Source organism: Rhinatrema bivittatum, chromosome 2, assembly GCF_901001135.1.
Source record: "Rhinatrema bivittatum chromosome 2, aRhiBiv1.1, whole genome shotgun sequence".
Classification (NCBI taxonomy): domain Eukaryota; kingdom Metazoa; phylum Chordata; class Amphibia; order Gymnophiona; family Rhinatrematidae; genus Rhinatrema; species Rhinatrema bivittatum.
The window spans coordinates 755181752-755204770 of record NC_042616.1 but is presented as its reverse complement, the minus strand read 5'-3'; the positions used below and the strand labels follow the sequence as shown (position 1 = coordinate 755204770).

Sequence of the window (23019 nt, the reverse complement as noted above, 5' to 3'; positions counted from 1 at the left end):
TCCAAAGAAATCAGGCAGCCTCCGCCCCATCTTAGACCTCCACAATCTCAACAATTTTCTACAAAAAGAAAAATTCAGGAAGTTGTCCTTGGGCACCATGCTTCTGCTTCTGCAAGAAGGAGATTGGTTCTGTTCTCTCCCAACTAATTTAAGGTTGCAAAGTGATTTAAAACTGTTTAGAAAACAGTTAAAAACTTGGCTCTTTAAGCAAACCAATAAAGAGTGTACTTGCTAACAGTGAAAGCTTCTTCGTGATTTACATTACTGTTTATTTCTGTTTTAAGGTATTTTAATCCATTATATTTATAGTTTTGTGATTTATTTATTAATAATCACATATGATTTATTGGTTTTTATACTTTATTATCTTACCTTCTATTTAAGAATTAAAGGGTTGGTTGTTAATATTTCATATGCTCTTTGTTCTTATTATGATTTTATTGTTTAAATTTAATATAGTTATTATTGTACTTTATTTGTTTTATAGACAATTATTTTATTTTATTATGTTTGTGAACCATTGTGACAGCTCTTTCCAAATGACCGTATAAAAAAGTTTATAAATAAATAAAATAAACAATCTACTGTGGTTTTCAGGCTGCCTCATTTTTCCCAACAGCACGCCAGTTGTGCCTGTCGAACAAGTTGTACACTGTTGGTGCAAACAAATATGAGTCAGCCTGTAGCTTTCTAATCACCCACATGTGAGGACAACCATCCTGCTTGTCCTGGGAGAAGCAGAGTTGCTTACCTGTAAGAGGTGTTCTCCCAGGACAGCAGGATGTAGTCCTCACGACATCCACCCGCCACCCTACGGAGTTGGGTCCGATATGTTTTATTATTTTATTTTTTCGTTCGCACCTTTTGCTACAAACGAGACTGAAGGGAGACCCCTGTGGCTATAGGGATAATGGCATGCTGGGTATGCTTAGTGGGCCAGTCAAAAGTTTTAGAAACTTTGACAGAAAAGTTTTCTGTGATAGGGTTCCGTCCATTGACGTCACCCATATTTGGGGCTACATCCTGCTGTCCTGGGAGAACACCTGTTACAGGTAAGCAACTCTGCTTTATTTCCACAGTCTGCCCATTTTTCTTTCCATGGAGCAGTCACCTCTACATTGGTTTTGGGTTTTTTTTAATTTTAATAAAAGAACTGAAGGAAAGGGTACTGCGATCCTACTTAGTCATCTGCACCTTAATTATGTTATTTTTCAATCAAGTATACATTTAATAAGCTTGTGGCAAGCATCATAGCAAAAAAAAAAGAGTAATTCAACTAACAAGATTTATCAATTTTATATATACTTTCTATACAGCACTGGCAGGCTAGACCACAAAGGAATGAAACTGAAACTAATGGGACATGGAAAAATTAGCAAGCTAAAAAGCTGGCATCCTGATAGAGCAGGCTCACTGTAGACTCGCAGCCAGAAAATACCTGCTTAGATAAATTAGCTACATGATAGCACAGCTTTCTGAAATTCATAGACTGAAAATCATTGTAAACATTGTTTTCAGTAGCTATGGAATTTAGGGTAATTTTTCCATGGAATTATTGTATGGCACTCCAGAAAGTCTCTCCTGATTTCAGTGACTTTTATCACTGGAGGGTCACTTCTAATATGAATATTACATTTATATTATTCTCCCAGGACAAGTAAGATGGTAGTCCTCACATGTGGGTGACATCATCAGATGGAGCCCTGTCACGGAATACTTTTGTCAAAGTTTCTAGAACTTTGACTGGCACACTGAGCATGCCCAGCATGCCACTAATCCTGTCGCCACACGGGGTCCCCCTTCAGTCTCTTTTCTTCCACGCAGCAAGTTGCCTCGTGGTTAGGAGCTCTGTGAGAAATTCCTCACAACTTTTCCTCACGGAAACATTTGAAGTTTATCTTCTTAAAATCACCCTCACTGGGGTCCCACATCGCGCTCCGTTTCCTTCGACGCTAGGTAAGTGTTTCTCCCGCGGTTTGCGTTCGGTTCCCGGCGGCTTACCTATCGGTGCCCGATGGTCCCTGACCGCACGCCATTTTTTTCGGCATGCAACTGGCTTTAAGGAATGCCCCGAATGTTCGAGGATCATGTCCATAATGGACCCCCACAATGTTTGAGTTTTGTGCTTAGATCCCTCGCACGATGTCCGTCGATGCCCCAATTGCGCACAAATGACCCCCAAAGGCCGGCGCGCTCGACTGGACAAGATGGAGCATTTGTTTGCATCGAAACGCTCTGCTCCATCGACTCCAGTTCAAGTGGCACCAACCGCAGAGGGTCCTTTGACTTCGGAACATCGTGAAGCGGGTGACCGTCTGTCACAGATACCCTCGAAGGCATCGGCGTCATTGTCCTCTGTGCCGGAGAAGGTCCGGACTGAGCACTGAGGGAAACATTGTCACCAGCACCGACGTCTGTCTCTGCTGTGCCATCACCGATACCGCAGCGGCATTGACTTCCACCAAGCTGCCTAAGGGGGCCCGGGGAGATAAGCCTCCATCCTCCTCTGGACCCGGGACCCCGAGGAGTTCCGCACCGATATCTGTGCTGGGTATGAGCCTCCATAGATCGCTGTGGAGCGTCCAGTAACGCCTAGTCTGCCTTCTACCCCAGGCGCAGTGCTATCCATGTCAGCCTTCAGGGAGGAATTGGACAGACTGGTCCAAGAGGCAGTACTCAATGTCCTCTGGGGCTTCAAATCACCACCACTGCCGGCCCCCATACTGGTGCCGGAACCAGCACCCTCGATGTTTGCACCACTCCTCGAGCGCTTGGACACCCTCATCGGTGCCCTGCCGACTCAGCCCCTGCCATCGGCCACACTAACACAGAGTCGACCTTCAAGACCTCTGCAGGTCCCGATTCCCATATTGGGTTCCTCGGAGGAAGAAGAAGGGACTTCCGGTCCGATCCTGGCATGGGATACACCGATGCTGGAGCCCGTTCCAGGGCCTTCAGGGCTGTCTGTTCCTAAGGATACCTCATCAGCCTAGGTGCCCTCAAGGTCGGCACCGACTCCTTCGATGCCGAATCCATCGATGCCTTCTTGCCCTCTATACTCTGGCATCCTTCCTCCCTCAGAAATACCAGCAGATGAGGAAGAAGCTCCCTATGATCCATGGGAGGACGCATCCTCTGACCATTCCTCATCCGAGGAATTGCTCTCAGAGCCTTCACCCCCGGAAAAAAGGCGTCTATCTCCTCCTGAAGACCTCTCCTTTGCCAGCTTTGTCAAGGAGATGTCTGAAACTATCCCATTTCCATTGCTGACAGAGGAAGACGCTTGCCACAAGATGCTGGAGGTCTTACAATTTGTATATGCTCCAAAAGAGGTAATGATGATACCAGTACTTGAAGTTCTGCTTGATTTCTTGCACCACTTGTGGGACAATCCAGGTACTGTACCTCCAGTCAACAGAAAGACAGATACCTAGTTCAACAAGCCCCAGGCTTTCAAAAGAGCCAGCTGCCCCACCATTTTGTAGTGGTGGAATCAGCCCAAAAGAAGGCTAAAAGATCCCATCCACTCTTCTCCTCCTGGTAAAGAACAGAAGTCATTGGATGCAGTGGGACGTAGAGTCTTTCAAGGGTCCATGTTGATAGCATGAATAGCAGCATATCAATTATACATGACCCAATATAACAGAAATCTCTGGCAACGGGTCCAGGAATTTGCAGAGACCTTACAACAGCAACAACAAGAGACCTTGACCTACAAAAAGGATTGGAAGCAGGTAAACACGAGGTCAGAGCGGCTTACGACTCTTTTGAAACAACATCCAGAGCCTCAGCAGCGGGCATTAGTGCTAGGCCTAGGCCTGGCTCAAGGCCTCAGATTTACACCCGGAGGTGCAGGACAAACTTGCAGATCTCCCCTGCACAGGAGAAAACCTTTTCGGGGACAAGATCCAAGACGCAGTGGCCCAGTTAAAGGACCATCATGAGACTCTGTGTCAACTTTCAACTGTCACCTCAGATGCACCCTTTGTAGCCCACAGGGCCATATGTAGGGAAACCAGGAAACAATTTTATAGACCACATAGGTATTATCATCCCACGTCCCGTGCTCGACCAGCTCGGGCCCCTCAGAGAGGACATGCACGCCAAGCGAGGACAAGCAGCCAGCTCCACAAGCTGGTCCTGCGACTGGATTTTGACTCTTTACCAGAGAGCAGAAGCCATTTGCCCCTTGATCCCACAACCCACTTCACCAGTGGGAGGCTGCCTTTGCCACTTTGCAACCAATTGGCACCCAATTACCATGGACCAGTGAGTACTGTCCATCATAAGCCATGGTTACCGTCTAAACTTTTCAACTGTACCCCCGGACTTCCTGCCCATTCCATCCTGGAGCCGGGACAATCCCACAGGAATTCTTGAGTCAGAACTCTCAACCCTTCTGTCGGCCAGAGCCGTAGAACCGGTTCCGTCAAATCAGCAGGGGGGGAAAGGGGTTCTACTCCAGGTATTTCCTAATTCCAAAAACGTCTGGCGGCCTCCAGCCTATTCTGGTTCTCCGTGCCTTAAACATATTTCTTCACAAGGAACGGTTCAGAATGGTGTCCCTGGGCACCATGCTCCCTCTACTACAACAAAGAGATTTGCTCTGCTCTCTGGACCTTCAGGATGCATACACCCATATTGCAGTCTTCCCACTTCATCGCAAATACCTGCGATTTGTAGTAGGTCACGGACACTATCAATACAAAGTACTGCCATTCGGGCGTGCCTCGGCGCCCCGAGTATTCACAAAATGCCTGGCAGTTGTGGCAGCACAGTTTCGCCATAAGGACGTCCATGTCTTCCCTTACCTGGATGATTGGCTCATAAAAAGCCAATCCAGACAAGGAGCCCTCTACTCCCTCGGTCTCACCATACGTCTGCTGCACTCATTAGGGTTTCTGATCAATTACCCGAAATCCCACTTGACACCATCTCACCATCTCTCCTTTATAGGAGCAGATCTATACACAAAAGTGGCCAAAGGGTTCTCACCCATAGACCGTTCAACTATGCTGTCCAACCTTGCCAGCTTTATCCACAGTCAACGAACAGCTTTGGCTCGCCAATTGCTCACATTACTCTGCCACATGGTGTCAACAGTCCATGTCACCCCAATGGCATGTCTAGCCGTGAGAGTGACACAATGGACTCTAAAATCTCAGTGGCATCAAGCCATTCAGCCGCTTTCATCCCTTGTCCACATGACCCAGCTTCGTCTGTCTCTTGCCTGGTGGATTCACAAGGCCAATTTACAAACAGGTCTTCCCTTCCAGCAACCAGCTCTTCAGGTGACCTTAACCATGGACACCTCCAACCTAGGTTGGGGAGCCCATATCGAAGGCCATCAAACCCAAGGGACTTTGACAAAAGCCGAAGTGATCTATCAGATCAACTTCCTAGAGCTTCGAGCGATGCGATATGCTCTTTATGCATTCATGGACCGCCTCTTGAACAAGGTAGTCTTGATTCAAACAGACAACCAAGTTGCAATGTGGTACCTGAACAAACAGGGGGGCAAGGGCTCTTACCTACTCTGCCAAGAGGTGACGCAGATTTGGGCCTGGGCCCTGTCGCACTCAATACTACTGCGAGCCACTTATCAGGAAGGCACACAGAGTGCAGTGGCGGACCGCCTCAGCCAAAGTTTCCAGCCCCATAAGTGTTCTCTGGATCCCTATGTTGCGAGCAGAATCTTCCACCGGTGGGGTCAACAGAACATCAACCTCTTTGCATTCTGTCAGAACCCCAAAGTGGAATGCTTCTGCTCCCTACACAGGGACCGAAGAGCACCAACCATGGATGTCTTCACTCATCCCTGGAAAGCAAGTCTGCTATATGCGTACCCTCCGCTTCCACTAATCAGCAAAACACTTGTGAAGCTATAACAAGGACCAAGACTTAATGATACTTATAGCCCCGTATTGGCCTCGACAAGTCTGGTTTCCCATACATCTCAACCTCTCTGTCCAGGAACCCATTCACCTGAGCACAGCACCCAACCTCATAACACAGAATTACGGCAAGTTACGCCACCCGAACCTCCAGACCCTATCCCTGACGGCTTGGATGTTGAAAGGTTGATACTACAGCCTCTCAACCTTTCTAATAGCGTCTCTCAAGTCCTTGTGGCTTCACGAAAGCCTTCTACGCAGAAGTCTTACTGCTGTAAATGGAAGAGGTTTACTGTGTGGTGCACACAGAAGGACCTTAACCCCTTTTCTTGCTCCACACCAGCACTCTTGGATTATCTCTGGCACCTCTCGGAATCTGGCTTACAGACTTCCTCCATACAAGTACACCTCAGTGCCATCTCTGCTTACCATCAAGGAGTAGGGGATGCCCCGATCATGGCTCAACCCCTTGTGAGTCGATTCATGAGAGGCTTAATACAGCTTAAGCCTCCTCTACGACCACCGGTTGTGGCATGGGACCTCAAAGTGGTACTTGCACGGCTCATGCGTCCTCCTTTTGAGCCACTGCACTCCTGCGAACTCCGATATCTTACATGGAAAGTATTTTTCCTAGTAGCAATCACATCTGCTCGCAGGGTAAGTGAGTTACAGGCCCTTGTGACCTACTCACCCTACACAAGGTTTCTCCATGACCGGGTGGTTCTCCGAACTCACCCTAAATTCCTTCCTAAGGTGGTAACAGATTTCCACTTAAATCAGTCCATAGTCTTGCCCACTTTTTTCCCAAGACCTCACACTCAACTGGGTGAGCGAGCTCTGTACACCTTGGACTGTAAGCGTGCGCTTACTTTTCACTTAGACCGCACTGCGGTCCACAGGAAGTGCACCGAACTCTGTTAACATAGGGACTTGATACTAGCTGTTCGTGCATACATACACATACTTGCCCCTCTCTCCCTGAACAAAATGCGCATAACAACAATGTGGCATTAAATAATGGCCGCAGTTTATTAAAACATAACCCGAGCCAGCAAATTATACAAAATTCCAAAGTTAATTCCCCCAAACCTCCACCGCCCCCATGCCCCTCTTTCGCTTACCACCGCGTCTCAATGGTAAGCCAACTTTAGGTACCCCCCCCCCCCCCATCACTCACCCCGCCATGGCACCAGCGAGGGTAAGCCTGCGGCCTGAGCATCGGCCCCCTCTTGCTCTTTAGGCCTTCCCGTGTAGCAGCCCCAAACTACACGAGCATTTCCCCCCCCGCCGACTTTAGGCACCCCCCCATCACTCACCCCGCCATGGCACCAGCGAGGGTAAGCATGCGGCCTGAGCATCGGCCCCCTCTTGCTCTTTAGGCCTTCCCGTGTAGCAGCCCCAAACTACACGAGCATTTCCCCCCCCCTCCAATGTCCTTTACAATTCCAAATAATACATTAAACATATGGCTCGGGTTTTTCCGCCTCCACTGCGACATATATAATACAAACACTCAGAAGATGATTAACAGCAATATAAAATTTCGGGAGGGAGGGAGGGAAGCAAAAACCTGCCCTCTGCTTGCTGTTGAATTCCCAACTGCCGTTCTAAGCTCTGCTCCAGCCTATTGTTTAACTACTGACCAATAGCATAACAGCATTCAAATTGCTGATGCTGCTATTGGTTACCTAACTCCCCTTTTTTCCCCCACCCCCACCTGCCTTTGCTAATCCTATCCCTTACTCACAGCTGCTCAAGCCCATGTTATCTGCGTCGGGCCGGGACAAGCCCGGACCGCCTTCCTTAACATAGGGACTTGATACTAGCTGTTCGTGCATACATACACATACTTGCCCCTCTCTCCCTGAACAAAATGCGCATAACAACAATGTGGCATTAAATAATGGCCGCAGTTTATTAAAACATAACCCGAGCCAGCAAATTATACAAAATTCCAAAGTTAATTCCCCCAAACCTCCACCGCCCCCATGCCCCTCTTTCGCTTACCACCGCGTCTCAATGGTAAGCCAACTTTAGGTACCCCCCCCCCCCCCCCCCATCACTCACCCCGCCATGGCACCAGCGAGGGTAAGCCTGCGGCCTGAGCATCGGCCCCCTCTTGCTCTTTAGGCCTTCCCGTGTAGCAGCCCCAAACTACACGAGCATTTCCCCCCCGCCGACTTTAGGCACCCCCCCCCATCACTCACCCCGCCATGGCACCAGCGAGGGTAAGCATGCGGCCTGAGCATCGGCCCCCTCTTGCTCTTTAGGCCTTCCCGTGTAGCAGCCCCAATCTACACGAGCATTTCCCCCCCCCCTCCAATGTCCTTTACAATTCCAAATAATACATTAAACATATGGCTCGGGTTTTTCCGCCACAAACAAAGGCAAAATATTTGCCTTTGTTCCCCCACTGCGGCCACTTAACCTAAAAGCTGCTGCTTGAAAACTTTCTCCAAATCATTATTAAAGAAATCAATGCCCACGTCAGAAAGATGCACCCCATCTCCGAAGAAAAAACCACCTACGGTTACCCATGACCCTGTGTGGCGAACCCCAAAAAACCACCGTGTTGAACTACCCATTTACCAACTTGCCTATTCAATTCATTTTCCAAAACCCTTTCGCCATAAAGGCTCCGTGTAGTGTGTGATACGAACTATAATATTAGACCCGCCAATTTTAGTATTATGCAGGTAATTCAGTATGGTAGCCAAATCTTTGCATATGATCGCTGCTAATTCGCGACGTGTGAAGTTACCAAAATCATTACCCCCCAGATAATCGATAACAATCTCCGGGATTCCCCATCTTAGCATTCTATTCTGGAGAAAGATAAGCAGATTCCCCCGACGCATTCCCCCATTGCCAAACCAGCGAACAATCCATTCTGTATGATTCAGATCCGAGTGTTCACCATAAGGCCTCTCCTCCGCTCTTCGCAGAGCCCGATGCAAAAGAATGGCCCATGACCAAGCTCATTCACGGATCCACTCCCCCTTTTTATGTCTGCAAAACAAATTTTTTCAATTATTTCCATGCAGAACATCGTCTTCTCATCTTCCAAGAAAAGCTATTTTCTTACATAACTACGATAAACCTCCGACTTCCATTGTCCCAGCGCTTGAATTCTCCGGGCCGACCACCCCAATTCCGCGGCTGTAGTTGCTGTGCCCCTCCTAAATGAAGGTGCCGAATAGTGCCCCACTTCCAACCCCAAACCAATAACTGGTAGAGGCAAGATTCGCTTTCCTTTTACCCCCCCCCCTCCCCAAACACATTCCCCTTTTTCCTTGCTTCACTGAAAAACGACAAACACCTTTATTTGGTCAAATAAAGGCCGCAGTTTATTTACACCAGACCCGAGCCCCATAACTTTATAACAAGCTAAAACATGACCCCCCCCCTTGTAACATCCTTCTTAACCGGCCCCCCACCGCATCCCAGTGGTAGAGCTCCACCTGTATCCTCTAGACCTATAACCCCACCTCGTCCGAGCGTGGGTCAGGGATATCGCCTCTGAGCATCGGCCCCCTTTTTGCTCATTGGCCATCCCGTGCAGCAGCCCCCCCGCACTGCACAAGACTCACCCCCCCCTCCTTTTGCATACCTTTTAATAATACAATAAATCAACAATATTTGGGCTCGGGCTTACCGCCACCAATGCAACAAATACATATAACCATACGCTTTAACACCACCGCTCTTTCATCTTCTCCCCCATTGCTAAGTATGAGCTCCATATAGCAGGAGCCAGGGATTGTCTGATCCAATTCCGCATTACTACGTGCAAAGATGCCAAAGGTGTTCCGGCATGCTCTCTCCCAACCCACTGGCGTGAGGAGCTTCGGCCCAAAGACATCCCATTTAAGACGCGAAAGAGCATCAGCAATCATATTCAAATTCCCCGGGACATGTCCTGCCTTATGTTACATGCAATTTTAAACATAATATAATCATTACTCTCAACAAAGCAAAACTCTCAGACACTTTGCTGCTTGCTTAGGAACTACTTGGACCACGCACATATTGTCACACCACCAAACTACTTTCTTGTTAGACCACTCCTTGCCCCATATAGTTAAGGCAACGATGATAGGAAAAAGCTCCAAGAAAGTTATGTTCAATACTAAAACATCTGAAACCCATAGCCCTGGCCACTGCGCTGCACACCGCTTGCCCCTAAAATACACACCAATTAATAATAACCGAAAAGCTGATTCAATATCAGCTTTGGCTAACCAAGACCCCCAGGACCCGCCTTACGGACCAAGTCTATGGCTTAATCGAATGATGCATACTTGACTGCGACTCACTTGTTTAGGGATGAAATCATTAACTGAAGATCTCTCAGGGTGTGACAAATTAAAAATTAACTTAAATTTTCCCGGCTTTTTTTTTTTTTTTTTTTTAATCACTGCTAATGGTGAGAAGTGCCTATGCTCAAAATGTTTACAAGGAAATGACCCGGCTACTCTTCCACACTGAAGTTCCACCTGTATTTTATCCCGTGCGCCCTCAGCCATCCGATAAACAGATTTAGAATTCTCAGCCCTCTCCCTACCCCGGGACCTTCTTAACGGATATGGAAGTCGCATCTAAATCCCCAGACAACATAGCAACAGCATCTCTGTTGGGATACGATTTCGAACCTTCCACTAAAGCTGCAATAAACTATGGGAGAGTCAGCCTTGCTCTACCATGGAGATTCACTTAGCGCTTTTGATAACATTAGCACCTTGACCTTGCTAACCTTTGACAGCCGAATGCGCCCCACCCCCCCGCAAGTGGCACATGCGTACCTGGAGTTACCTTCGGGGAACAGGCAAGTGAGCTTATTAAACCTCCAACAGATGTCAGATTCGCGTCCCTTACTGTTCGTACCAGAATCGCTTTTGCGAACAGTTCCAGGACCACAAAAGGAAGTATTCTTACCAATACTGGAGGATAAAATACCGGAACTAGCACTAAAGCCAGCACTCCCTGTCCCACTTTACTAAATTGGTTCCATTGTTGGTCATCTGAGTTAACCATAAATTAATGTCCTGAGAACCCCATGACATAAATTTGTTCCCAGCCATTTTATCCCAGAACTTTTCAGCATAATTGGGCCATGCCCAACCCTCATAATCCTTAAAGGCTCCTAGAATACTATCAGCGGAGGACAGACGTGCTCCGTACTGAGTAGGATCAAAATGACTACCAACACTTACTAAACGCAAAAAAAAAAACCCTTTACCCAATTGACTATATTCTTAGACATTTTTGGGCCCGCACTACCTTTCTTATTCTGCCTGTTAGACTTCTAGATGTTTTCCTCCCCCTTTTCTTCCCTCTACAATCAAAATATTAACAGAATATTTTTTTTTTTTAAGCCTTGTAACTAACCGGATAGGACCTCCTCCCAAAGCTCCATTAAAGAAGCTAAAGCCGGTGGACCCATATCATACTATGGCCCTACAGATAAAGCCGTATGCTGACCTGGCCCAGTGTCGCTAGTACTCGAGGAAAACGAAGAAGAGCTTAAACTACTACTAGAATGAGCCCTCTTTCTCCTCTTATTATCTTTCTTACTCTCCCGAGCACTATCTTTGGAAGTCTTACCTTGCTCAGCTCCCAAACACTGCTGCCTTGTATTCCCGATGCCATGCCACTCCTGTCGTCCGCAACATTCCTCTTCATTCCTTCCTGATCGCCCTGAGCAGTAAAGGCATGCGCTGCCGTATCCAACTCCCTCCAGGCCTCACGACTGGAAGGTCCAGGCACCGAATCATCGGCTTCATCTGCAAAACCACCTGTATCCGCAACAATCCTCCCCCTCCCCCGCCACCAAATCCCCCTTTAGCGCCCCTGAATGTAAAGGGATCTTTTGTAAAGGGGCCCCGTTTTGCTTGCCCACAAGGGGCCGCCCTTTTATTCCAACATCCTGAGGATAAATCTGATTGCCTAAAGATGCTCCTAAATCTGAGGGCCAACCTCCTATACCTTCCGCACCTTTCCCCTCACCCACCACACCTGCTGAAAATGAACAAATCCTGCTTTAGCCATGAGACCTAAAATATTGACAATAAATGCAGCTGTAGCCTTGGCCTAGCACCGACGGGCACCGAAGGGGCAACTGGCCGACTGGGAAGTCTGCCACCACATTCACCATCCCCTGCTGGGAACTTGCTCTGGGAAGAATCCACTAACTCGCCCCTTACTCCACTGCTTGCCCGTTCCAGCAGCTCCCGTAAAACACTGCCCTTAAAAGAATATCCCATCATAACAGGAGACATAGCAGGCAGTCACCGGCTAGAGAAAGGGGGCTCCACTGCCACTAGAGCAGGCACGCTCCTTCTGTTTCTTAGCCTTTATCGGATTCACATTTAAATGTAAATCACTCTGTAACCCGAAACCAATAATTCTTTCCCAGTGACCTCAGCGCTGACTGCCTCCCTCACAAAATGTTGCACGAGCCTGGCTGAGGAGAAAAAACAAGTACAAGGTTGTGGAAACCGTAAGCAGCAGGAACTCTGACACGAGGCTGTCCCCTAAGGGCTGGGCTTTGCCTGGGGGGGGGGGGGGGGGGAGGGAAACAGCAGGTTCTGGGCCGCTTACACCTGAATCAGTGGGGGAGGCGGGGCAGCAGGGCAAAGGGGAATTGGGGGGGGGGGGGAACGTCAGTTAGTGAAGACGAAGCTACTCACCAAATGAGGCCTGCAGATCTGTAGAGACCGTCACCTGCCAACCCCTGACGACCTCGCTGAGGAACGGGATGAAATTCCACCCGCTGCAGCCACCTCCGGTTTGTTTTTGGCTCTCTTCATTTTGCTAAATAACTAACTAAAAGACAGCGAAACCGCACAAATGACAGTTGGAAAATCCCCAGCGCAGCAAAGCAAAAACCTGCCCTCTGCTTGCTGTTGAATTCCCAACTGCCGTTCTAAGCTCTGCTCCAGCCTATTGTTTAACTACTGACCAATAGCATAACAGCATTCAAATTGCTGATGCTGCTATTGGTTACCTAACTCCCCTTTTTTCCCCCACCCCCACCTGCCTTTGCTAATCCTATCCCTTACTCACAGCTGCTCAAGCCCATGTTATCTGCGTCGGGCCGGGACAAGCCCGGACCGCCTTCCTTTATTTTGACAAAAACAAACTTGGAGTTGCGGTGGGCAAGCAGACTCTCCAACTGGTTGGCAGACTGTATCGCATTCTGCTAACAGCAAGCAGGCCTTCCACTCCAGGGACGAGTGAAGGCACACTCCATCAGGGCCATGGCAACGTTGGTAGCACACTACCGTTCAGTACCGATTGCAGACATCTGCAGGGCCACGACATGGAGCTCTCTCCACTCCTTCGCAGCCCACTACTGTCTTGACAAGGCTGGGCGACAAGACTCTGTCTTTGGCCAGTCTGTCATACGGAACTTATTCCCAGTATAAAAACCCAACTCGTCCTACCTCGACCCACTGTGAATTTCAGGATGCCTCATCATTGCCAGCAGCACCCCAGTTGTTGTGCCTATTGCACATGTTGTGTGCTGCTTGGCCTGCTTCTTATGAGTCAGCCTGTAGCTTGCTATTCACCCACATGTGAGGACTACCATCTTGCTTGTCCTGGTAGAAAGCAGAGTTGCTTACCTGTAACAGGTGTTCTCTCAGGACAGCAGGATGCTAGTCCTCATGAAACCTACCCACCACCCCGCAGAGTTGGGTTCGACAACATTTTCTTATTTTATTTTTTGCTCGTACTTTTTTGCTACAAACGAGACTGAAGGGGATCCCATGTGGTCATAGGGTTAGTAGCATGCTGGGCATGCTCAGTGTGCCAGTCAAAGTTCTAGAAACTTTGATAAAAGTATTCCGTGACAGGGCTCCATCTGATGATGTCACCCACTTGTGAGGACTAACATCCTGACGTCCAGGGAGAACACCTATTACAGGTAAGCAACTCTATCTAGTGAGAGATGTTTACTATGCAATCCTCCGCATTCTGCTCTCCCAGTACCTTTTGGACTCTGGATATGATTCATAACCAATGGTTGCATTCTCATAGTCATTTAGGGGTAGATTTTTAAGGACAGGCGTGGGACCTGGCACCACATGGATGCGCGTATTTTATAACATGCATGTTTTGGCTGTGCGAGTGTTATAAAATACGAGTGGCGCCCACACAATTAAGGAGCAGACTGGAAGGGAACTTCCCTATCCCTTACTCTAACCTCCCTTCCCCTCTCCACCCCACCCCCTAAACCCTCCTGTCTTTTTTTTTTTTTATTTTGTTGCTTACTGCTCCAACGGAACAATTGCAACTTGCGTGTCCCTTCCGATCCTTCCCCGGTATAACGCCTAATGGCCGCTGTACCGGCTGCCTCAGCCTCGCCCCTTCCCGCCCCCTGGACAACCCCTTTAACTGGGCCCAGCATTTCGACGCGTAACGGGGGTTATAGGTGGGGCAGGGCCCCTTTGAAGCTACGCGCGGCCTGGGCAAAGCCTGGCCATGCGCGAAAGCCCCATTTTTTGCGTGCGGAGGATTTAAAATTTGGCTATTAGCTTTCAGTGAAAAATGTATTTCTTTGATCATTTTGTCTGTTCTCAGATCCTACCGAGGTTGCTTCACTGTTGGGATTAGAAATCAAGCTAAATTGAACATTACCTTTTATTTAAGCAGACAAAATCTGCTTTTAAATTGTCTTTAATACACTAAACTGTGAATGGCACCAAAACGCAGTGGAGTATTTTAATGCTAATCTTGAGCCTGCTTGTATATTCATAGAGAATTGTACAATATTATTGGTTAAAAAGCACCCCCTCCTTCTGAGTTATAGCCAAAGGATTATTTGACCATTTCTCTTTCTGGACAGATCTTCTTGGGTTGAAGCCTGCACCTAATAATGGTACCCATGGAAGTTTAAATCACTTGCTGCGAACCACTGTGTATAAACCAGCAATACCAGAGGAAGTCACCAGACCCTTGCCTACAACTGTGTCAGCGCCTACTTTGAATGAGGAAATGGGGTGCTCTTGTGATGAAAAGGTAGCGCTGCCAAAATGAGCTTTGTATTTCGCCTTACTTTCCAAAGATAAATGCAGGCAAATTAAATGTTTTTAGCTCAATTTTTCTCACTTGATAATATAATCAAAAAAGCCTATTGAGCATGTAGCCACTGTATTACTGATTTAGAAAAAACTACAGGTAGTCATGGCACAGGTGGCTACCTATTGTTTTTATACCAGAGTACTATATATTAAGGCAACGTTGATGTTTTAATAAGATGATATTGATGTCTATAAATCCAAATTACATAACTGTGAAGATGGCCAGTCTCTGAATAATACGATGCTCCATGGGAGTAAACTCAGGAGCAACATCAGGAAATATATTTTCACAGGCAGATTGATGGATAATGGAAAGGCTGCCTGATGAAAGTGGTGGAGGCTAAAACAGTAAAGGGCTTCCAGGAGGCATGGGGTATAAACCCTGATGATCCAAACAGCATGTGGTTTAACGTGCCCTACTTGAAGAGTTCAATGAATGTTAGGGTTGCCAAAACTTTAAATAAATATGTTCTGGCAGCCCCAGCATTCTTCCAGATTTTGCATCCTTAATTCAAGCCTCAAAGCAGATGATAACCAATGTCACACTTTGTACAATATATTTTTATTTATGTATTTACTATTTAATATATTTCTATTCCATCTTTCTCAAATGTATTGTACAAGGTGGCTTCCAAAAGTTACATGTACACAGTAAGACAGGTAACACCTTACACAAAACTCTGAATAGTTATAAAACACCACATTATAAGACAATAGTAAAACATAAGGCAGCCAAAAATAAAATGTTCATTTAAGTGCCTAAGATTGGGCTTCTAAGAATATAATAAATAATTATAAAACATTTTAAAATTACACTTCTACTTAAAACAGCATTCAAGAATTCCAAGATCTGAACCACCGTAATATTCTCACCCAAATAGGTCTTCAAATAAAGGCATGTTCACGAGTCAGTTCTTTAATTTTTTTTCAAAATTATTAATTTAGCTCAAGGTACACCTCAGATGTCATAAAACTGGTGCATAACATTGGAAAGCACTACACTTTGTCACCATTAACTTTACAGCTGAATGAGACAGTATGTTAAGATGATCTAAACATTCTTAGTTTTTGGAGGTAGCAAAACAAATCAGTTAAATGTCTTGGAACAAATAAATGAAGACTTTAATTGGACCCTTGTTAAAATGGGAACCAGTGAAGCTTTTGCAAAATAGGTGTTCCCTGTACGTACCTGGATCAGTCCAGAAGCCTGGGCTCATACATCCCTGCCAGCAGGTGGAAACAGAGAAAAAAAAACTTGCCCGACCCTGCTACATAAAGCCTAGTGCCACCTGCAGTTCCTCAGTGTTTTCTCTATCTCTAGCAGATGGCACAGGGTGCTCTATCTGCAGTTCTGCGGGTTTTTTGTCTTTAACACTTTTCTTTTGAGCCTTCCTCCCAGGGGGGTTTGTTTTTTCCTTTGGATTCCTGGTGGATCCTACCCCGTCCGATAGAGGCAGATGGGCTGGGGGTTGTTCCCTTTTGTGAGCTCGTCTGTGAGCCCGTGGGGTAGTCCAGATCCCTCCCTCATGAGGCTGTCCAGGCGGCTGCAGGCTCTCCATGGATTTTTTCATTCCCTTACGGCTGAGACTACCTGTTTCTTTTAGTCAGGTTTTTAGCTCTCAGTGTATTTTTACATAAAGTTTAAAATAATAATAAAAAAAAATCAAAGGCTGTTTTTTTTCTGACACACGGCAGCACAGCTCTGACGGCGGCTTCCCCTTGGTAAGATCAGCTCTGGGGTGAGGGAGGCTTTCTTTTTCCTTTGCAGGTTTTTTCTCCTAACTTTTTCCTTTTTCCTCTCGACAGTATTTTTATTTCCTTCCTCAGCATGACCTGAGGTACCTTGTGTCTAGCCTGTGGCTCGGCAGAATTGTGTTTAAACAGGGCCTCTCTTTGGACTTTGTGTTCAGAGAGCAGGGTGGGCTCCTCCGGAGCTTCTCCACCGGCAAAGCGGCATTCCGGTGATTCGGGGGTTATTTTCGGCCGCAGCGCTGTCCGGGGTAATGGAACAGTGGCCATCTTGGATTTTTTGTCGGCAGTTCCCGCACCATCGGGGAGAGTGGGGGAGGTTTGCCTCCTTTGTCTCCGGCCCGTTCCGACTTCAGGGTCGGTTGGGGGAGCCTTGAGGGGGTGGAAATCATGAGTAGGCCTGGTGCTGCCGCTAACTCTGAGGGTGCTGGGGCTGTAAAGTGTTTTTTCCCAGAATTTGTTTTATTACTGCACGAGGTCTTTTTGGCCAGCAAACAGCCTGGATGCGGAGTTGGCCTTAATGCTGAGCGGACTCTGGGAAGTTTGTTGCCGGGCTCGGGAACCGCTTTGGGGGTCAGGCCATCTTTGCCATCTGCTCAGAGGTTTCAGTCACCTCCAGCACTAGGGTGGTCTGTCAGAGGGGGCTTTGGTGACTCCGGTGATGCTCCCAAGGACCTGGACCCGGGGGTACCGGCAGGTCAGGGTGTGCTGGCATCTGGGGATACTTTGCTGGGAGATGATCCAGGGGTCTCTAGTCTCGGGTCCAAGGATACTAAGGAAGTCCGCCTGTTCCAAAGGGAGGACTTGGAGGTGTTGCTGCTCTTAGCTTTTCAGGTTTTGGGCATTAAAAGCGACCCAGATTTGGAGGAAGAGGGATCCCATCCTGGACGGGGTAAGTGGTCCCCCGGCTTCCTTCCCATACTATAAGGCGGTTAAGAAGTTGGTGGATGCAGAGTGGGGGATACCTAAAGCTTCGCTGAAGGTGGGGGAGGATCTTGGGGAAGCTCTATCCCCTTCCAGAGGAGGTCTTGGAGTGTTTTGTCCTTCCTAAAGTCGATGCAGCAGTGTCCGCAGTGACTAAGCGGACCACCATTCCCGTGGTGGGTTCTGCGGCATTGAAAGATATGCAAGACTGCAAATTGGAGGTTCACCTCAAAAGGATCTTTGAGGTCTCTGTGCTGGGTTTGCGTGCGGCGATTTACTCAAGATTTATGCAGCGGGCTTGTCTACATTGGGTGCAGCAGCTGCAGGACCTGCTCCCGAAGTCGGGGGATCAAGCGGATAGTGTCGAGCGAATAGAGGCAGCTGTTGCGTTTGGGGCAGATGCCCTCTATGATTTGGTACATGTGTCCTCCAGAGCTATGACTTTGGCTGTCGCGGCCAGACTGTTGTTGTGGTTGCTTAATTGGTCAGCGGACATCTCCTCTAAGATGCAGTTAGGCTCTTTGCCATTCAAGGGGCATCTGTTGTTTGGGGACGACCTTGAGCATCTGATTCAGTCACTTGCAGAGAATAAGCTGCTACGGTTACCGGAGGACAGACCTATGGCGAAGAGGTTTTTTCAGACCCGTTCGCGTCTCCGTACCTATGCGGGCTCCCTCTGCTCCTCATAGGTCGTTTTTCCCTAGGGGGAATACTTGGAGGAGTCCTTTCGGGGGGGGCGCCGCCGCCGCCGCCCGTAGGCCATTTCGGGGTGCTGCAGGAGAATCTGCAGCCAGTGGCAAGTCCTCACAATGAAGCGAGGCCAGTGCACTCCATCGTTCCTATTATAGGAGGTCGCTTGACGCAGTTTTACGAGTGGGCCAACATCACGCAGGATCAGTGGGTTCTCAGTATAATAAGAGACGGCTACGTGTTACAATTTGCTCGGTCCGTTTGAGATCTATTTCTAATTTCACCTTGCGGTCCGGGTCACAAGTGAAAGGCTGTACAGGAGACCTTAGGCCACCTCCAGGAATTGGGGGCGGTCATTCCAGTGCCCTCAGCGGAGCTCTGAAAGGGACACTACTCCATTTAATTTGTGGTTCCAAAGGAAGAGGGAATGTTTCAGCCCATCCTTGATTTGAAGAGAGTGAATACCGCCCTCAAAGTCCCCTGCTTCCGGATGGAAACCTTGTGTTCGGTGATAGTGGTGGGTGCGCAAGGGGGAGTTTCTGGCTTCTCTGGATCTTATGGAAGCCTATCTGCACATTCTGATTCACTCGGAGTCCCAGCGTTTTCATCGCTTCATGATCCTGGGACATTTTCAGTTCAGGGCACTTCCTTTTGGTCTGGCCACAGCCCCACGCACTTTCACCAAAGTGGTGGTGGTGGTAGCAGCGGTACTTCAGAAGGAAACTCTCCTAGTGCATCTTTATCTAGACAACTGGCTGATCAGAGCAAAGTCAGCAGATCTATGTCGACAGTCAATTCACAGGGTTTGTAATGTTCTCCACTCTCTCGGCTGGGTTGTGAACGTGGCCAAGAGTCATTTGACCCCGACACAGTCCCTAATCTACCTGGGAGCGCGGTTTGACACCCAGTTAGGCAAAGTGTTTCTGTCGGAAAAAAGGGCACTATCTCTTCAGAACCGAGTTCGGTTGTTGCAATTATGAATTCCCAGAGTATGGGATTATTTGCAGGTCTTAGGATCCATGACTTTAACCTTGGAGTTAGTTCCCTGGGCTTTTTTCCATATGAGGCCATTGCAGATGGCGCTTTTGGCGCGTTGGAAGCCGAGCTTAGAGGAGTTTTACCTGTCCCTGGAGGGGAAGGCCAGGGAGAGTCTATCTTGGTGCTTCAGTTGGTCAATCTTCTCCGTGGAATGGACCTCAAGGTCCCGGATTGGGTGGTGGTGATGACAGATGCCAGCTTTTCTGGCTGGGGGGTGGTTTGGCAGCACCATTCCGTCCAGGGTATTTGGTCTATGAAAGAGTCTGCATGGTCTATCAACCGGTTGGAGACCAGGGCAGTGCGGCTTATGTTAAGGGAGCTCTTGCCACTAGTGAAAGGTTGCTCAGTCCGGATCCTGTCCGACAATGCGACAGCAGTGGCGTATATCAATCGGCAGGGTGGTACCAGGAGGCTCAGCTCTTGATGCATTGGGTGGAGGTCCATCTAGAGCGGATAGCGGCGTCTCACATATCCGGCATCGTAAATGTTCAAGCAGATTTTCTCAGTTGCACTCGCCTAAATCCAGGAGAGTGGGAGTTGACGGAGACCATGATGGAGCTCATCTGGAGATGTTGGGGGTCTCTTCATGTAGATTTGATGGCACGTCAGAATGCCAAAGCGGTATGCTTCTTCAGTTGAAAGAGACAGCTCAGGGCCGAAGGCATCAATGCGCTGGTTCTGCCTTGGCCGCAGGGGGTTCTGCTTTATGTGTTCCCTCCTTGGCCTCTGGTGGGCAGGATGTTGCGACGCATCGAGAGACATCACGGGGAAGTGATTCTGGTTGCACCAGAGTGGCCTAGGCGTCTGTGGTTTGCGGATCTCATCAACATGGCAGTGGATGGTCCAATTCGTTAGGGACATCTCAAGGGCCTTCTTCGGCAAGATCCCATATTTTCTGACCAGGTCGATCACTATTGTCTAGCGGCTTGGCTTTTGAAAGGCGGAAGTTAAGGAGTAAAGATTATCCAGAGTCGGTCGTCACCACTTTGTTGCAGGCCAGGAGCAATCTACTAATTTATTTATTTATTTATTTATTTATTTATTTATTTAGTTAGGATTTTTATATACCGACATTCTCAATACAAATATCAAATCAAGTCGGTTTCCATAGAACAAAACTGTCGCGGTTAAGGCGTTACATTAAACAGGCGTTACATAAAACAGGGTTTCTGAACATAAGAACATAAATATTAAATATTAAATAGACAACAATAACTCGTCAAAATAACGTGGATAAATGTAGGGATTAGCTAAGAAGGAGGGTAGGCTATATAGGGGTATACAGGTAACAGAACAATGTTGAAGGGTATATACAAAGAGTAATGCATGAGCTAAAGAACTGATGCATCAGTAATGGAGTCTTTCAAAGCAAGTGGGCTGTCCAGATAAGGCGTGGTCGGGCCTTGAGGGGATATGGGCGGTTGAGGAAATAATAGAGGGCTATTTTGTTCTTTGACCGGTGTCGGAGTGTTCCTGCAATTCTGGATAAGCTTGCCGGAAGAGCCACGTTTTTAGGTTTTTCTTGAAAGTTAGATGACATGTCTCTTGGCGTAGATCTGGCGGTAATGAGTTCCAGAGGGTGGGCTCGGCTGTGGAGAGTGCTCGTTTTGTTAGTGAAGTTTTGATTGGAGGAGCATATAAGGAGCCTTTGTAGTTGTATCTGATGGGTCTTTGTGATGTGTGAGGGCGTAGTTGTGAGTTTAGATTTAGGTGGGCGATGCCCATAATATCCTTGTGGATCATTTATAATGACTTGAAGGTGATTCTGGCTTTTATAGGAAGCCAGTGAAGGCTGTGAAGAATTGGTGTGATGTGGGCTCTTTTGTTTGTGTTGGTGAGTAACCTCGCCGCAGCATTCTGCACCATCTGTAGGGGTTTTGTAGATAAGACCGGAAGACCTAGCAGTAGAGAGTTGCAGTAGTCTAACTTAGACAGAATTATAGACTGGACTACTAGACGGAAGTCACTGAAGTGGAGGAGTGGTTTCAGATTTTTTAGCACTTGAAGTTTGAAATAACATTCTTTAGTTGTGTTGATAACGAATGATTTAAGGTTGAATTGGTTGTCAAGACGCACCCCTAAATCTCTGACGGAAGGGGAGTGGTTAATAGATAATTTTGCAAATTGTGTTGCGCTTTGGGAGTTGATGAGAGTATGGTTTTCGTCAGGTGAGATGATGAGGATTTCTGTTTTCTTTGTATTGAGTATGAGGTTCAGGCTGGATAGCAATGTGTTGATGGATTGTAAGCTATTATTCCAATGTGCCCAAGTTTTTTGCAGTGATTCTGTGATGGGGAGGAGTATCTGAATGTCGTCCGCGAAGATATAGTGTTTTAGCATGAGGCTGGAGAGTAGGTGGCAGAGTGGAAGCAAGTAAATATTAAATAGCATAGGGGAGAGAGATGATCCTTGTGGTACTCCTTGGATTGATCTAATAGGAGGCGATTCTTCATTGTTGATCTTGACTTTATAGAATCTATTCTCCAGGAATGATTGAAACCAGCTATGAGCTTCTCCTTGAATTCCTATATCGGATAGCCGCTTGAGTAGGATGGCATGATTGACCGTGTCGAATGCGGCGGATAAGTCGAGAAGAGCGAGAAGGTATGGTTGTTTTTTTTCAAGATTGAGGAGGATGGTGTCAGATAACGATGCAAGTAATGCTTCTGTGTTTTGCGATTTCCTGAAGCCGAACTGGCTTACGTTAGAGTCTGGCGGGTATTCGAGTCCTGGTGTATTGCTCATGGGATTCACGCCCTTCGGTCCTCCATCCCCGAGATTTTGTCTTTTCTGCAGGAAGGTTTTGCTAAGGGTCTATCTCCAAGTTCCCTTAGAGTTCAAGTGGCAGCCATGGGCTGTCTGCGGGGTAAAGTTGGTGATTCCGCTATTTCAGCTCATCCGGATGTGATAAGGTTTCTCAGAGGACGAAGAATTTGAGGCCTCAAGTTCAGAAAATGTGTCCATCCTGAAACCTGAATCTTGTTCTACGGGGTCTTTGTTCAGCGCTGTTCGAGCCTTTGTGGAGGGTTTTTCTGATAGCGAATTGTTCCGCTAGTCAGATTTCAGAATTACAAGCTTTGTCCTGTAGGGATTCATTCCTCCAGATTTCAGACTCAGGGATCTCGATGAGGATGGTGCCTTCCTTTTTACCGAAGGTCATTTCCGCATTTCATGTGAACCAGACAGTAGAGCTTCCCTCTTTTCCGGAGGGGGAGGCATCTGCTCCCATTGCGAGAGAACTCAAGCGATTAGATGTTTGCCGAGCTCTTTTGCGCTATCTTGAAGTGACTAATGATTTCAGGAGATGCGATTATCTTTTGTCTTGTAGAGTGGCGCGAGCAGAGGTTCTAAAGCTTCCAAGGCTACTATAGCGCGCTGGTTGAAGGAAGCTATTGGTTCCACTTACATTACTGCTGGGATGCAGGTTCTGGAGGGCTTATGCACTTATTCTACACGGTCTCAGGCGACCTCCTGGGCGGAGGTGCAATTGGTATCTCCTCAGGAGATTTGCAGACCTGCAACTTGGAAATCCTTACATACTTTTGCACGACACTATCGTCTGGATTTGGGGGCTTCTGGGTCTCCTTCTTTTGGCAAAACTGTTCTGCGACTGGGACTGTCCAGGTCCCACCCCATTAAGG

General features: G+C 47.6%; 1 protein-coding gene across 1 annotated transcript in view; it reads left to right on the top strand.

Annotated features, from left to right (window-relative positions):
* Window positions 1-23019, top strand: part of ENPP2 (ectonucleotide pyrophosphatase/phosphodiesterase 2) — a 639793-nt gene that overhangs the window by 374445 nt on the left and 242329 nt on the right. Inside the window, 1 exon segment of the mRNA XM_029591948.1 lies at window positions 14743-14915. Within this exon segment, the coding sequence (XP_029447808.1) occupies window positions 14743-14915 (173 nt within the window).